Source organism: Protomyctophum parallelum (assembly GCF_964188405.1).
Source record: "Protomyctophum parallelum genome assembly, chromosome: 16".
Taxonomy (NCBI): Eukaryota; Metazoa; Chordata; class Actinopteri; order Myctophiformes; family Myctophidae; genus Protomyctophum; species Protomyctophum parallelum.
The window spans coordinates 19,004,682-19,022,671 of NC_139711.1; the positions used below are offsets into that span (position 1 = coordinate 19,004,682).

Sequence of the window (17,990 nt, forward strand, 5' to 3'; positions counted from 1 at the left end):
CGCAACTCGTGTGAGCTGGTAGATCAGGGCTATTTCCAAATAGCCAATGTAAGGGGTTAAAGTGGTTACACTTCTTGGGTTCCTTCCTTTCCTTTTGGAAAACCACCACAAACTTGTGCAATACTCACATAACATTACAGACAAAAGCAATTGCCATGGTTTCAATAAGAGGGGGCTCACACTCACAGTTCCCACTAAGAAAACAGAGCTGCTCACTGCCACCTAGTGGACACATCCATTGGTCAGAGATTCAAGCATTCAAATGGAGCACAGGTGATGACAACAACACACAGGAGGAGAGAAGCATTAATTAAGAAATGGTGGAACTAACTCACCCTCTCCAAAATGATCTCTTCATATTTATACATCCCATCACTGCCGTTTACCTGTCAAAACGGGGGAGAAAACTGTTACATCACAGTGTCCAAAACATCCCAGAAAATATAAAACATTAACCCCAACTAATATTCTGGCCACCATACATTAATAACATAATACATTTTGTAATAGAAAAAACATGTGTAAATATATAGCCTATATATATAAAAAACTGAACAAAGGCCAAGGAAGACGCATTCCAGTATTTGTAGAACTAAAAAAAAAATTACCATGGTGATTTTTTTCCCCTCTGCTAGGCTCCAAATCAAAAAGCACAGCGTCGGCCCTATATGCTCACTGTGACTATGCACCCTCCCTGACACTAAATGCATAACTGCAGCATATTCATTGCCCGCAAACAGCCAGGGTCAATAAGATAATGGCTTTTAGTCCACATGGCAAACGGCATGCCGCTACCATGAAGCTATTTCATTCCACACACAAAGACAGAGAGAGACAGAGAGAAAGAGAGAGAGAGAGAGAAATACAGTAGAGAGGGTGAGACGTAGAGGGAGAAAAGACAGAGTGAGCGAGCGAGGGAGACATAGTGAGAGCGATAGAGCAGATACTTACATAAGGGCCTGCATCTAGTGAGTCTGCGTTCACAATAATGGGGGGAGGGTTGGCCTGCAAAGAAGATGAAGAGATACACATTACCTCAGTGTCTGTGTGTGTGCGTGTGCGTGAGAGCGTGTGTGTGTGTGTTCGTGTGTGTGTGTGTGTGTGTGTGTGTGTGTGAGGCTTGCAGCTCGCAGACATACGCAGTGCACACATTATCAGTCAGGAGCCAGTGAATGGATGCCATGGGAACAGTCGGTGTGTGTGTGTGACTGTGTAACAGTGTGCGTGCGTGCGTGTGCGTGCGTCCGTGCGTGCGTGCGTGTGTGTGTGTGTGTGCGTGTTGCCTCTCTGTGAAAGTGACTAAGTACATTTACTTAAGTACTGTACAATTTTGAGGTACTTGTACATTGCTTGAGTATTTCCAATTTCCGGTACTTTTTCTTCTACTCCTTTAGATTACATTTTCTGCTTGGCTTTTAGGCTTTGAATTTACACAAATAACTATAGTATAAATATATGTTTATACTTACATGTTTTAGGCTTATAGATCTCAAAATGTTTGGAAATATATGAACATTTCTTTTAACATGGAAATGAGTATGACGATTATTATGCAAAGAATAATCTTAGAAAATATCTCAAATAATTGCAATTGTGTAAAAATGCAGAAGCCAAACAACAATGTGTTTTTTACTCTTATGCACCCACAGGATGACACAATAAAACACACCCTTGAACCTCGCAGACAACACCAGTGTTATTATCCCCACCCTGCTGTCATTGCACACGCACACACACATGCAGTCACGCACACACACACACACACACACGCCATACAAATGACAGTGTGCAGGTCCGTCAATGACATGTGGCTTTAGCGCTAAGTGTGACAATCAGCAGTAACTAATTGTCTGAAATGCATAAGTCGTAATGTTTCCCCCCCCCCCGTAAATTAACGCTCTACTCGATCATACTACAGCGTCACACGAAAGCATAAAAAAGCAAAAACGGTTTTGGACATAATGTGAGGTTTCCACCCGACAGAGACGATTATGAATCTGTACAAGCCGGGCCAACAATTAAGTTCCATTGCACCATTTCAGTCAGGGGAAACCCCTTCCCTTCCCCCTTAGGCCACAATTCTACTTCAGAGCTGTGGGGGAAACTCAATTATAAACATGATGAAGGCAAACGTACAAAAGTACTAAAAATAAAGGTACACTCATTATGTACAATGTCCCATTTCACAAGTTAGATAAGATACCGATATATTTATTTCGTTGTTTTTTTTACCCCTTTTGTGCCAGGGAAACAAATATATCTTCAATACAAGAAATAAATGTTCTGAATCTACAGATAACCAACACACCAACATAGCCAACGCAAAATGTATGCTTATCAACATATGTATGCTTATTCTGGCTCCAAAACTATGGAATGCACTTCCCATTACAATCAGAACTGCAGCCTCACTCCCAATCTTCCGCCGGAGTCTGAAAACCCACCTTTTCAGACTAGCATATTATAGCATGTTACGTTACGTAGACAGCAATAGAAATGCATTTTATGTAGTCATAGCACTTTATTGTATATATGTATAGTGTAGTATAGTATAGTATAGTATAGTATAGTATAGTATAGTATAGTATAGTATAGTATAGTATAGTATACTGTAGTATAGTATAGTATAGTATAGTTTATATGTATAGTTTCATTATATAGATATTCCACTGTTACATTCTTAGCTTACTCATGTTGATAACTACTCTTTATTTATGTGATGTATTGCCATGCTTTATGTTCTTGCTTAATGTAAGTCCCTCTGGATTAAGAGTGCTAAATGCCTACATTGTAATTATAAATTGTAACAACAGATAAACATCTGCTACTACTATCAGTTATATGTCAGTTTTATTTGCCAATACCGATATTGCCCGATAACGGTTATGTGGCCGATACATCGGTGAATCACTAAAATATACTAATAAGTAGATTGGGAGTGGCTTATTGTCGGTAACACGCCCGATACAATGCGCTAGACCCCTGGGAGATGGATGCTGAGGTGGAGCGCCACACCTACCATCAGCTCCCAGTACTGTACTTACCACACCGTGCCGCGGGTTCGACTCCCGATCCAGACGGCCTTTGCCGCATGTCTCCCCCCCCCCCCCCATCTCTCTCCCCATTTCCTATCAGTCTACTTTCAACCTAGCAATAAAGGTAGAAAAAGCCCCCAAAAAAGTACTGAAGTAAAGAGGACAACGGGTGAGGCTGTCTGTCCAGGGACAGATTTTATACGGCCCTCGGCTTCATATCAGAATTGTATTAAGCCCCAAAAAATGTACATTGAATTTCTTTTGTATTAACCTGAGCATTCCCCAGAGTATAATTTGTCAGGATTCCATGTTGTCTCATTCTGAACGGGTAAAAAAAGGCAGTTTTATTTCATGTTTTACCTTGCACGTCTGGCTACATTTTGTTAATGTGAAATAAGGCTGAAAAAAGGCTGAGTTATTTTTGTGTTTTGTTCACAGCACACCTAACAAAAGACCATTAAATATTGATGCTGATAGTTACATAAACATTGTTTAAATGAGATGCATTATGCATGTGACTTTGTTATATTTCGAAGGCACATTATGCCAGTCGAGGAGATGTAGTTGGCGCTATAATGTGTGGCGGGGTGTTAGGTGGTAACTGTAAACATTATGTTATACTTTAGCTCTTGAAAAATAGCAGATCTACAAGCTCGAGCTTGTAGATCTGCTATTTTTGAAAATCGTGAAAATGTGGTGCAAATCTTTGAATATATATTCTTTCAGAGCAAACATTTTTAACTGAAAGCTTCTGGGACAACATATTTTCAGATGGGGGTCGGCGGCCAATTACATATATATTTTTTGGGGGTCCTTGACATGGAAATGTTTGAGAACGACTGACATAGAAACATAGGGTTTTTTTGTAGATTCGTGGTCTAAATGGGTTTTAATTGGACACACCTGCTGTAGAAGCTACTGTATGTCTCTGGTTGTCAGTGGTGGAATAATTACTCAAATGTAAGTACAAGTATGAATACTGCAGTGCAATGTCAATTTTATGGTGAATTCCTGTTCTGTTCTTTGGCTATATAGAAGTGTCTCTAAATGTTTTGATGAACTGAACAAGGTGGACCCTCTTGTAAACAAGTGTAATGCTTTATTGAGTCGTCCACTCACAGTTAACAGTCTTTGTATTGAGTTGTGCTTGAAATGTACTGTAATTATGCAAACTGTTAATACATATTTCAATCAAATCAATCAAAACATTTGGAAATATTTTGTTTAATACAAGTAAAAGTCCGGTATTAAATCATATCCGGTATCAAATTGACTAGAGTAAAAGTACAACAGTATTGGTATCAAATTGACTAGAGTCAAAGTACAAAAGTATTGGTATCAAAAAGTACCTAAAGTAGAAAGTTGTACTTGTTATGCAGAATGTCCCGTTTCAAATGTATAAAATGCATAAAAAACATTTGAAAATAGCAGATCTACAAGCTCACAATGAGTCGCATTGTGAGCTTATAGGCTATTTTCAAATGGCCAAAATGTATCTGTATATAGGGCTGAAACGGTTAATGTATGTTTTGTAATAATAATCAAAATCTAGTAAAAAGTAACTAGTAACACACATTTTCAAAAACAATTATAGTGGAGTAAACGTACAATATTTGCTCCACAGATGTAGTGGAGTAGAAGTAAAAAGTAGTGGAAATTGGAAATACTCAAGTAAAGTACAAATACTTCAAAATTGTACAGTATGCTTGTTGTTACTCATGGTGTCATTGGTGTGTGGAAGCTACAGTATACACTAGCACACTCTACTTATTGATCACAAGGAGCTGTGTGTGTGTGTGTGTGTGTGTGTGTGTGTGTGTGTGTGTGTGTGTGTGTGTGTGTGTGTGTGTGTGTGTGTGTGTGGGGGCGAGGGGATGCTGACCACGCTGCTAAGGGACCTGCGCTCTGGGCCCGAGGTCTGCCATGTGCATCTACCACAGAACACTGTGCTTCTCAAACCTGTGGCTCGGGACCCCCTCGGGACCGCCCTCCCCCATGATTATTTTGAGGGGTCACAGCAGACTGACAAGGTTGAGAACCGCTGGCATAGAACAGTCCCAAGCTTCCAATCCAATCCAATCCCCCTACCTTCCCCATTCTGTAGTCACATATCGGGCCTGTGTCTGTTGGCGGCTCTCACAGAGAAGTCTCAAATTCTTTTTCGATTCCCATCGATTCCCATCGATTCCAAAACCCACCCACTACAACGCCCTCAAGCATCGGCACACACACACGGCAGTGACAGTGTTGTTGTGTAATTTTTCCACTCCCCGTCAGAATCTAACTCTGGGAGTTTACAAAGAATTTGGCCTTGGCCTTTAAGTGCTGGAGAATGACTCACCTTTCCACCCATTCTGTGATGGCACACCACAAGAGAACATGGCAGAACACAGAGCTCGCTTAGGGTCTAAATGATGAATACACATGCGGCGGCTTGTTTAAGCACGGCTTAATCATAACCAAAAGAGGAGGCTATACAGCACTTATGTTGCTCGGGCTCTCATGAGACAAAAGTGTGTTGGTCTCCAATAAATTTTCAAATGCACACTTGAAAGATCTCATTCCTTTCATCATAGAATCACTCATCGGTGATCAAGCTGTGCATCTCCCTGGCGTCACGTTATCTTTCTAACACTTTGTAAATGTCATCCAACGTGGCAACTGAACTGAGAGGCCTGCGATTTAGATGTCCGGCGAACAAGGGCAGCCCGCCGACATGATGGGCTCTGTAGAAATTAAACATTCTCCCGGAGACCCAAACTAGTGAAAATATGGGGGTAAAATATGGTGTACAAGCTCACAATGCATCGCTTCACGCCACATTGAAAGCTTGTAGATCGCCTTTTTTTCCACTACTTCTTAAATATTTGTTCTAATTTATGGAATTTTATGTAGTTTTCTTTTATTTCTTCATGAAATGACTGGATTTTTTTTCTTTTTTCTTTTATTTGGTGTTCAAATCATGAAAAGTTTTGCTTTTTTTGGGGAAAGATTTTTGAAAATGTTTTGAAATAATAATAATTCACAAACAAATGTAGGAAGCAAAATAAATAATAAGGGGAGCCATGCATAACAGTCTGTTCCTCGACCCAGTGTTTTGGGACCCAGTGGTGTGTACTGTAGACAGCTGTGAACCGCCCACCCCGCCCCCCCATCCCCCCCAGTCAGCACAGTCAGGCCTGGGTGTGTAATCTGCATATGGACTGACAGATGCTGGCGACAGTGTGCTGCCGCGGTGTGCACTGCACGTCCGTCCGTGCGCCAGAGATGACAACACTTTCCTGCTCCACTCGTCTTTGGTCCTCAAAAGTGCTAACGTGCTTAAACAGAATATACACGCCATGTCTTAATTGTCCTGTGAGCACGCACCCACGCACACACACACGCATGCATGCATGCACACACACTAGTGACGGTGTCGAGCCACAACAGCGGTGCGGATTGTAACAGTGAATGGTAAATGGTGCATTTATATAGCACCTTTATCCACGGCACTTTACATAGATTGTGCATTACAATCACCCATTCACACACCGATGGCGGCGGAAACCATGGAAGGCACCAACCAGCACATCAGGAGCAATTAGGGAGTTCAGAGTCTTAATTGCTCAAGGACACTTCGACACCAACTCTGGGGGAGCCCACAGGGTTTGAACTGGGAACCTTGCGGTTACCATCCGGCCACTCTACCCCTGAGCCACCGCCGCCCCAGTAGGAATCGGCTGACCTGTGCTACGAGACACATACTATACAGTACTTGTATGCATAATATACAACTCACAGGTTCAAGACAATAAAAGCGATGGTTGTCTAAAACGGCAACATTATACCAGTATTGGATTACACTACAGTGTAATCCAAGTATCCGTTATCTCATGTAAACAAGCCGACGTAAAGCGTGTATAGTGGAAGATTAATCTCAGTATGTTTGCATTGTGTTTTCTTTTAAACAACTCCAACAAGGTGAGCGTGTTGTATGTCATACATGGAGTTTAGCAAGATAATTTATGCCCCTTTTTCCATAGGAAATGGCAAAAATAAAGTATCGTTTGCATGGGTCCGTTTATACACGTCTTTAGAATCAAAACCATGGGGTTCCTTGGAAGTGTATATATACCATAATATATACCCTTCTTTAGCGATCCTAGACCGGTTTTGCGAATGCGCACTGCCGTTCACTTCCTAGCGCCTTTATTATGAAAACTTCCCCGGGGCAAAAGAAGTGTTAAGAGTACAGTGGCCTGCTCGCTCGAGGACACCGTCACTGCTTTAGTTAATAAGGACACATTTACTACACCAAGCCACATGGGGACAAACCCCAGCAACCTTTCACAATTCGCTTACCCTTCCTTAATCTAGGCCAACCCCACTGGAGAGACGGGGAGCTGATAACACTCATGGGATCTGCACTCATAGCCAGAGTATAGGGACACTGAGCTATTAAAACCCATTTAGACCTGAAGACGATTCTACAAAATGCCTTCTAAATCACAACAGTTTTCTGAAAAACCATGTTTCTAAGTCAGTGGTTCTCAACAAGGACCCCCAAAAATGTATGTAATTGGCCGCCGACCCCCCATCTGAAAATATGTGGTTCCAGTGACCACCCAGAAGAAAAGATATGAGTTAAAAATGCTTGCTCTGAAAAAATATATTCAAAGATTTGCGCCACATTTTCACAAATTTTCAAAAATAGCAGACCTACAAGCTCGTGAGCTTGTAGATCTGCTATTATCCAATAGCTAAAGTATAACACAATGATGGGTGTGACTGAGGGGATTGGCCAGCATTAAACTAATCTACATACTGCAGGGTTATCGTGAAATCCCTTTAATTTCCTTTTAATTCGAAACACTAATCATCACGGAAGTTTGGTTTTCCGAGCCAGCTGTTGCCGTTCAATTCTTTCTGTCCAGCTGCAATGCAGGGCTCTTTCAGTATGGACACGCACGCACATGCTCTCTCTCTCTCTCTCGGCTTCTTTCCCAGAAGAGGCTCATTACTACGGTCCCCGCTGACCGCCCAGAAGTGACGAAAGCCCACTCTCAGTCTCCAATCCTTCCCATTTCTCTCTCTCTCTCTCTCTCGCGCTCTCTCTCTCTCTGCCGCGAGCGGCATTCATACGTCTGCTCACAGTCCTGCTCTCCATAATTCCTATCAATCGATCCGCTCGTCCCATTCTTCTGTATACTGTGCATTCCCGTGGTTGGAATACTATCCGTGTCCATCATGCCTCTCACTGTCTCTTGGTGTCACAAAGGAGGCCGTACTGTATATTATCGCGTTCCCCACAGGCCTATACTGCATCTGAGAGATGTTTGGCTGTGTGTGTGGACCCCTTGGGACTGTACCGCTACAATAAAGGCTCTCTCTCTCTCTCTGCTGCTGAGAGAGAGTGGCAAGCACAGTGCAGGGCACAGGCGCCGTCCAAATTGTTAAATAATCAATGCGTTTCCCATGGCAACCCGGCGCTTTGCACTGTATTGGCTGGCAGCCTCTCAGCGCTCATGCTGCAGTTTATGCGGCTCCTCTGACCCAGTGTGGATTTTTTATTTATTTTTTATAGCAAATTTTGATTTAGTTTCAGTCATAAGTCTTCCATGCAGTCACCTGTCTCCACCAGGCCGAAGGCATGGGGAGAGAGTATGTTTTGCACTCCGTCCGTGTGTGTGTCCGTGTCCGTGTGTGTGTGTGTGTGTGTGTCCCCGTCCGTCCGTCCGTGTACAGCTAATCTCAAATTTTGCACACACCTGGAGGCCAACGATGAACCTCAGCCCTTTACCCGCAAATCGTTACACACCATCTCTATAGTCATGTGTTCAAGCCGGATCTGTCCGATATTTCATATTTCATCCAAATTGGCTAACATTGGCTTTCAAAGTGGGTAGGACTGGCCCGTTTTTAACAAAAATCCTCAAATCATGAACGCAGCGTGCAATTTACGTGAAATCTTTCACAGACAGTACATTAAGTACATTTACTTAAGTGCTGTACTTAAGTACAGTTTTGAGGTAAAACAAATAATAAAAGAGAATCAACCAGGTGCTTGATGGAGGTGCAAAAAAAAGTTTAAAAGTAGGGCTGGTGCTTCAACGATCAGTGGGACTAAAACACTGAAGAAAAGGATGCGATCCGAGCATTCAAAAAGGTGTAAAACTGAGGAGACGGTGGATATAAAATCAAGGTACTTTATTAGAAAGGTTTAAAAAGCCAACATGTTTCGACATGTTTCATCACGGTGGGTAACCATAGCTGCCCCGATGAAGTCTCCTTTTACACCTTTTTGAGTGCTTGGATGCACCGCCTTTTCTACAGATTTGAGGTATTTGTATTTTAGTTGAGTATTTCCAATATCCAGTACTTTTACTTCTACACTACATCTCAGATCCAAATATTGTTTACATTTTACTTCACTACATTTATTTGACGGCATTAGTTACTAGTTATTTTGTAGATTTTGATTATTATTACAAAACATACATTACCTACAGCCCATACATTTGAAAATAGACGATCTACAAGCTCACAAATGTGTCGCGATAGTATGCATTGTGAGCTTGTCGATTTTCAAAAATACATTTGAAAACTTGAAATGAGATATTCTGCATAAAGAGTACTTTCTACTTTTGGTACTCAATTTAGATTTTCCGGACTTTTACTTGTAACAGAGTGTGTGTTGTTTGTAAAGTGACCAGACAGGATTATGGACATAGTGGACTACTATAGTACGACAGAGACATAGCAGAGATGATGTACAAGCGCACCACGTGTCTAAATGAGACATGGTATGCGCTTGTATAGATCAGCCGTTTTGCGGAATCTACAATGTCACCGTCACATTTCCAACAACCTCCACCAATTCTTGGTGATACATTTTTATTCGCGCCGACGGATGGACCTCGCTTCGGGGAAATAATCAGGCCGCTTTGTCGCCTCGTTAAATTCACACTCAGTGTGCATGTACTGTAGTATAATAGGGACACACGCACACACTCTATATAACATTCAGGAGGTGTAGTTCTAGACTCTATATAACATTCAGGAGGTGTAGTTCCAGACTCTATATAACATTCAGGAGGTGTAGTTCCAGACTCTATATAACATTCAGGAGGTGTAGTTCCAGACTCTATATAACATTCAGGAGGTGTAGTTCTAGACTCTATATAACATTCAGGAGGTGTAGTTCCAGACTCTATATAACATTCAGGAGGTGTAGTTCCAGACTCTATATAACATTCAGGAGGTGTAGTTCTAGACACTATATAACATTCAGGAGGTGTAGTTCTAGACTCTATATAACATTCAAGAGGTGTAGTTCTAGACTCTATATAACATTCAGGAGGTGTAGTTCTAGACACTATATAACATTCAGGAGGTGTAGTTCTAGACTCTATAGAACATTCAGGAGGTGTAGTTCTAGACTCTATATAACATTCAGGAGGTGTAGTTCCAGACTATATACAGTAGCATTCAGGAGGTGTAGTTCCAGACTCTATATACAGTAGCATTCAGGAGGTGTAGTTCCAGACTCTATATACAGTAGCATTCAGGAGGTGTAGTTCCAGACTCTATATAACATTCAAGAGGTGTAGTTCCAGACTCTATATAAATTTCAGGAGGTGTAGTTCCAGACTCTATATAACATTCAGGAGGTGTAGTTCCAGACTCTATATAACATTCAGGAGGTGTAGTTCTAGACTCTATATAACATTCAGGAGGTGTAGTTCCAGACTCTATATAACATTCAGGAGGTGTAGTTCTAGACACTATATAACATTCAGGAGGTGTAGTTCTAGACTCTATATAACATTCAAGAGGTGTAGTTCTAGACTCTATATAACATTCAGGAGGTGTAGTTCCAGACTATATACAGTAGCATTCAGGAGGTGTAGTTCCAGACTCTATATACAGTAGCATTCAGGAGGTGTAGTTCCAGACTCTATATACAGTAGCATTCAGGAGGTGTAGTTCCAGACTCTATATAACATTCAAGAGGTGTAGTTCCAGACTCTATATAAATTTCAGGAGGTGTAGTTCCAGACTCTATATAACATTCAGGAGGTGTAGTTCCAGACTCTATATAACATTCAGGAGGTGTAGTTCTAGACTCTATATAACATTCAGGAGGTGTAGTTCCAGACTCTATATAACATTCAGGAGGTGTAGTTCTAGACACTATATAACATTCAGGAGGTGTAGTTCTAGACTCTATATAACATTCAAGAGGTGTAGTTCTAGACTCTATAGAACATTCAGGAGGTGTAGTTCTAGACTCTATATAACATTCAGGAGGTGTAGTTCCAGACTATATACAGTAGCATTCAGGAGGTGTAGTTCCAGACTCTATATACAGTAGCATTCAGGAGGTGTAGTTCCAGACTCTATATACAGTAGCATTCAGGAGGTGTAGTTCCAGACTCTATATAACATTCAAGAGGTGTAGTTCCAGACTCTATATAAATTTCAGGAGGTGTAGTTCCAGACTCTATATAACATTCAGGAGGTGTAGTTCCAGACTCTATAGAACATTCAAGAGGTGTAGTTCCAGACTCTATATAACATTCAGGAGGTGTAGTTCCAGACTCTATATAACATTCAGGAGGTGTAGTTCCAGACTCTATAGAGCATTCGGAGATTGTGGATTAGTTGTCTAGCTACGCATGACTAATGTACTCACAACACAAACATAAATTCATGTGAGGTAAATAGTCGCACAACATTAATGCTCCCGGTGGACCTTTAGTCTAAGTGTTGTTCACACGTTTCCAGTTTATAGACTTGTCGGTAATGTTAAGCTTACTATGAATGTTTGAACACACATACATAGATATATCATCATGTCAGAAACCTCTCGTCTCCATAATTAAACATTTTATAGGGTTTTTGTACCATCCGGAAATTATTGCCGTACATTGTCATACTACGGTGTCACACAAAAGTAGTAAAACATTGCTGAAGTATAGTAGTTGGAGTATGCATACACACACACAGTAGAGATGGGCAAAATACATTGAAAATGTATTTTGATACAAAATACAAATACTGGGTCAAAAAATGTATCGAAATACAAAATATAAAATACATCTTCCATGCCAGCGAAATACAAATTACAAAAAAGTATTTCAAATACGTATTTCAAATACATGTATTTCAAATACTGCCCATCTCTCTGACACACACACACACACACACACACACACACACACACACACACACACACACACACACACACACACACACACACACACACACACACACACACACACCATGTTACCATTGCAGGAAACCATGCATGTCCATTGTTTTCATGGAAACGGAGAAGAAAAAAAGAACCTGCGTTCCAATGGACTTCAGTGATGCTTGCGGAACTCGACTTCGTCTTGTTCCCCTACCGCATCACTGTCGTGGCAATAATCACGTTAAACAATACCCTCTTGTGTAATATTGCTTAAGTCACACGCTCTTGTTGATCATTTTCATTGAACCAGGGGCCTGTTTCACAAAACTTGGATTAACTAATCCAGGATTTAGGCCAAAGTCAGGCTTTTTAAATCCTGATCTTTACAGCCTGGTTTATTCCGTTCCACTAAAGCCAAGCGAGGCTCAGAATTGGTGGATTTGGCGAGCCGGGATCAGCAAGCCTGGCTTAATAGACAGTCTGGCTTTTTGTCTCTAGACCCCTTATGTGGATCACAGATTTACTGATCCTTCTTCTTCATGGGGTATTAAGGCAGTTTGCATCCTTAATAGTTGCATTACAGCCCCCTTCTGTATATCTCATTATCTTTACTAATCTATTCAAGACTTACTGATACAAGGACTTAAGCTTCTAAAATAAATACTGCTGCTGTAATTAAAGAGAGAACATACTCTCAATAGTGGATAGACTGAATGATTAACTACCCCAAAAATATAGTTTACATTTTACCACTACTATTAATTTAAAACAGAATTCTTAACATTGTAAGCATAATGATATTGTCGCATTGTGATATTTGGCCATAACTCCCTCCTCTGAGAGAGCTACCTTTGGGGAAGGGGGTTGTTGTCCAGACAGGGCCGGGTCATGGGTTCATGTAGCATGCCAAAGTTTGTGCTATTGCCATTGAGAATGCATTGGGCGTTTAAGTTAAATAATTCAGAAACTACAAAACATTTCAAAGTAAAAAGTTCCAGCATGTGTCTCCACAGTAAGCTGAATTTTACAAAGTGTGAATGGAGTTTCTAGGTGAAAGTGATTTTTTTAAGTGCCACTATCTGCCTATAAATGTCTCAAATTTGAAAGCACTATATTTCTAAAACTATGAAACATTTCAAAGATTCCTTTTCAGGCACACATGTCCACCGTAGGATGAACCTAAATAGGTTTGAATGGGGTTTCTAGGTGTAAGTATGTAGGACTAGTAGTGGGTGAAACGTTACAATGGTAATATGTTGTAAAACAATGAGTAATGGTAATATTTAGTGGTTTTCACTTTTACAAAAAAAATAATATATATAATATAATATAATAATTCTTCTTAACCGTGCACTTGCACGACAGCAAACCTATTCATGGGGAACATTCACCAAAAGCAGCTGATCTACAAGCTCACAAGCTGTCATGATGTTGTGCAGCCTATATATTTTGGTTATTTGATTTTATATAGTGCTTAAATTAGTCCTTTAATGCAGACCGATACAAATAAGCCAACATAAACCCATAATAATTGAATAAATCTGGAAAACATCATTGGTTTGTGATCAGTTTGACTGCTTAATGAACAGTAAAGACATCAGGATTAGGTTAAACCTGGCTGTTAGCCTGGTCCGGAGCAGGCTAAGTCCAAAGCATTAGTTTCCGTGGTAACTTATGTAGCATCACTTTCATGAAACCGAATCAAGCCTCAACATATCCAGGTTAACTGGTTAAGTTAATCTGGCAAGATCAACCAGCTTTCATGAAACCGGTTAAGCACTGATCCAGGATATATTAAACCAGGATATGTGTTAAAGCCCGGCTTAATCTCTAATCCAAGTTTCGTGAAATAGGCCCCAGGTTTCCTGCAATTCTTTATTATTGAGCTAATAGAGCCGCCCTGCTTGAGGGATACATTGAATCTCGATCATCAGGTCAAAATGTGTGTGCAAATCCTGTGTCTAGGTGAGACATGACAATTTACAATTTAGGCATTTAGCAGACTCTCTTAATCCAGAGCGATTTACAATAAGCAAGAATGAAAAACATGGTAATACATCAAAACATAAAAAAGTCATTGTGAATCCTGCGTAAGCTTAAGAACCTAACAGTGGAATATCTATCTAAGGAAACGTGCAGATACACTCTGTAGTGTATGTGCACGTGAATGTGTATACACAGACTACAGAGTGCTATGTCTACATAAAGTGCTATTTAAGTTACATAAGTTGAGCCTGTGCATACGCCTTGTAGGAGGTCGAGGCCAGGGCAAGTGCTGTGGGCTAAGATGGAGTCTGAAGAGGTGCGTTTATAGACTGCGGAAGGAGTGAATCTGCAGTTCTGATTGTAATGGGAAGTGCATTCCATAGTTTTGGAGCCAGGCCATGACCTTTGAGTACAAAATACAAAATACGAAGATAAAAATATCATTATGGGCCTAATTATAGTAAAATAATACATACAAAATAAGAAATATGAAGGTACAAGGTTTCTGCCCCGACAGTGACCAAATTATGCAAGGTATGTTATTGTTATTTTAAATTTATGACAATTTGCTTGGCAAATAATTATGTTGTGTGCTTGTGATTTTAACCCATTTAACCCATTTTGGGGCGGGAACCCCTTTTGGCGTTATCATTATGTTATGCTTTAGCTATTGAAAAATAGATCTACAAGCTCATAGCGTGACACCGAGTGGCGCGCTACGAGCTTGTAGGTCTGCTATTTTTGAAAAATCGAAGAACGACTGACAGAAACATAGCTTTTTCAGAAAACTGTCAGGATTCAGAAGACATTTTTAGAATCTCAGGTAAAAAATGGTACCTGAGGCCGATTCTACTAATAGTTTCCCAATAGTTTTCGGAAACACCTGTGTTGCTACAGCTATGTCAACGGTGCCCAAAGGTTTCATGTTAAAGACCCCCAAAATGATTTGGTCACCGACCCCCATAATAAGAAATGTTCGCTTTAAAAAAAGATATTCAAAGATTTGCACAAATAATCACGATTTTGCACTCACTGGAAAAGCTCACAGAAAAGCTCACGGTAAAGCTCACAACGCATCGTGCCGCACTGCGAGCTTGTAGATCTGCTATTTTTGAATAACTAACCAATGTGCTATATACTGTATATATATATATATATACTGTAAATCTAAAATGGCCCGGATGCTTTCCTGTTTTGAATGGGTTAATGCAAGTAAAAGCTGAGTAAAGCTATAGACCCTGCCAGGCAGTGATCACCTCAAAGCAAACAAGCACCAATAAACACATCCAATAATAGACATTTCAGAAGAACTTAATGATCAGTTGTGTTTTCACGAATTTAGTATAGCTTAGAGAGGTTAGCCTGCAGGTTTAAAACACATTGAAATGAAAATGTACTGTTTTCAAGGGGGAGTGGTTAACCATGCAGGCTACAGAGAGGTGGGTGAACGTAATATTTTCCACAAGATAAATGTGGAGAAACAGAATGTCGGTGCTTTACTGCCTTTCATTCGTAATTATACTGTACATCCCTGTAGTTTGTGTTTTCTTCGTGAATGAATGCTCTACTTGATCATGATACAACAGCGTCACGCAAAAGCATATCACAAGTAGCTCGTTCTGAGCTTGTAGATCTGCTACTTTCGCTATTTTAATCCTGTAAAAGTAACAGTTTTGGACAATACCGTATGAGGTTTCCACCTCGACAGAGACGACATATAAACCCTGGAGATGCTGACAGGACAATAACCAGTGCAATAACAGTCCACACGGCTCCCCACTCCCCACTCCCCTCTCTCTAACATCGGCCCATATATACTTTAACATCGGCCCCTATATACTTTAACATCAGCCCCTATATACTTTAACATCGGCCCATATATACTTTTGTGACTGAGGCACACATATGACATGGCAGCCCACTCTGCAGATTCCAACCTCACGGTGGAATATGACAGCCCCCCCCCCCCACACCTCCAGTCAGATATGAGATACTGGGAGTGTATTCTGACGGCAGAAGAGCTCTTAAAGGGACACTTCACCCTTTTTGCAAAAATATATATGTTAATGACGTTTAGAAGATTTAGAAGACACTTTCCTGGGGGATCTTTATGTGTGTAATTTGTGGTTTTAGATATTTTAGATTTTAGCAGTGAGCCCAGTGTCTCTGATGTCATGGACACTGGGCTCACATACTTCCTGGACTACAATTCCCATAATGCTTTGGTGCACTGCTCCTCCTTGTGGATATGGGGAGGTCTGTCTTACGGAGACCTTAGAGTATATATATTAATAGAGATGGCATCGGATTTATCCTCCCATCCACTTGCATTAAGTTGCTCAAAAGCGCATGAGGCGATTTCACGCTTCCTTCCAGGTAGGAACAGAGTGCATTCTGGGATTGTTTGCCCCAATAACATGAACGCGCTGGCCATCTTTGCGCCGTTTGCGCGCGTTCACGTATGAAACATTCGTTCACGTGTCATGGGCCCAATAACATGAACGTGCGCAATGATAGTCAACGGACCAGCGCTGGCTCGAGCTGCAATGACAAATTCGGCCACTATGTCCATTTCGCCTCAGGGTTTCCTCTGGGTGCCGTCTCTATTAATATATACTCTAAGACTGAGACAACATGTAGTCCAGGACTACATATTACACCCATAAAGACCCCCAGGAAAGTGTTCTACATCTTCTAAACGTCTAACTTCTTAACATATAACTTTTCGCAAAAAAGGGTGAAGTGTCCCTTTAAGCCTGATTTATACGTAAGAGAAAATGGCACATCTGCGAGATCGCAGATTGCCTTATTCTTGGCGCACGACGCCAAGACGATATACAAAGTATGCAGGAGCTTTTTGCACCGTGCTATACGGAAATAAGGTGTGTTATACGCCAAAGAAGCCCTACTGTAACTGATGGATACACATACCGCTACACCCCCACCCATCACCTTTTCCCTCCTTTTTCTGCAGGAAACGTGTCCCTGTTACTGTAGTTGGTGTAGTGTCTTTATATTGGTTCCCTGCAGAATGTGGGATATGAGAGAGAGACAGAGAGACAGAGAGACAGAGAGACAGAGAGAGAGACAGAGAGAGACGCAGCCACCGCAGCCACCTCGGCCGCTCATTGGTCCCCTCTTGTATGCCGTCGCTGCAGTCCAATCAATACCTACTCAATTACCATGCACCCTAACATCTCATTCACACTGTGGCCCCTGGGCTGGAGGACAGAGGAAGAGAGAGGAGAGGAGAGGAGAGGGGGAGAGAAGATAGGGAAAAAGAGGAGAAGGGGAAATGAGAGGACATGCAGGGGGAAAGAGAGGAGAGGGGAGAGAGGAGAGGAGGGGGGAGGAGAGGGGAGAGAGGAGAGAGGGGAGAGAGGAGAGGGGGAGAGAGAAGAGGGGGAATAGAGGAGAGGGGAGGGGGAGACGAGAGGGGAGAGAGGAGAGGGGGGTGAGAGAAGAGGGGGAATAGAGGAGAGGGGAGAGGGGAGGGGGGAGGGGGAGAGAGAAGAGAGGGAATAGAGGAGAGGGGAGAGGAGAGGGGGGAGGGGGAGAGGGGAGAGAGGAGAGAGGGGAGAGAGGAGAGAGAAGAGGGGGAATAGAGGAGAGGGGAGGGGGAGACGAGAGGGGAGAGAGGAGAGGGGAGAGGAGGGGGGAGAGAAGAGGGGGAATAGAGGAGAGGGGAGGGGGAGAGAGAAGAGAGGGAATAGAGGAGAGGGGAGAGGAGAGGGGGGAGGGGGAGAGAGAAGAGGGGGAATAGAGGAGAGGGGAGAGGGGAGGGGGAGAGA

The 17,990-nt window shown here is 41.7% G+C and overlaps 1 protein-coding gene across 4 annotated transcripts in view; it reads right to left on the reverse strand.

Annotated features, from left to right (window-relative positions):
• The window catches only part of dlg3 (discs, large homolog 3), a 165,456-nt gene that overhangs the window by 65,227 nt on the left and 82,239 nt on the right, over positions 1-17,990 (reverse strand). For all 4 annotated transcript variants that reach the window (XM_083786477.1, XM_083786475.1, XM_083786476.1 and 1 more), the window contains 2 exons: positions 952-1,005; positions 336-386 (listed from right to left, as the gene is read on the reverse strand). In XM_083786477.1, coding sequence (XP_083642603.1) covers positions 336-386; positions 952-1,005 — 105 coding nt within the window. The remainder of the gene's footprint in view (positions 1-335; positions 387-951; positions 1,006-17,990) is intronic.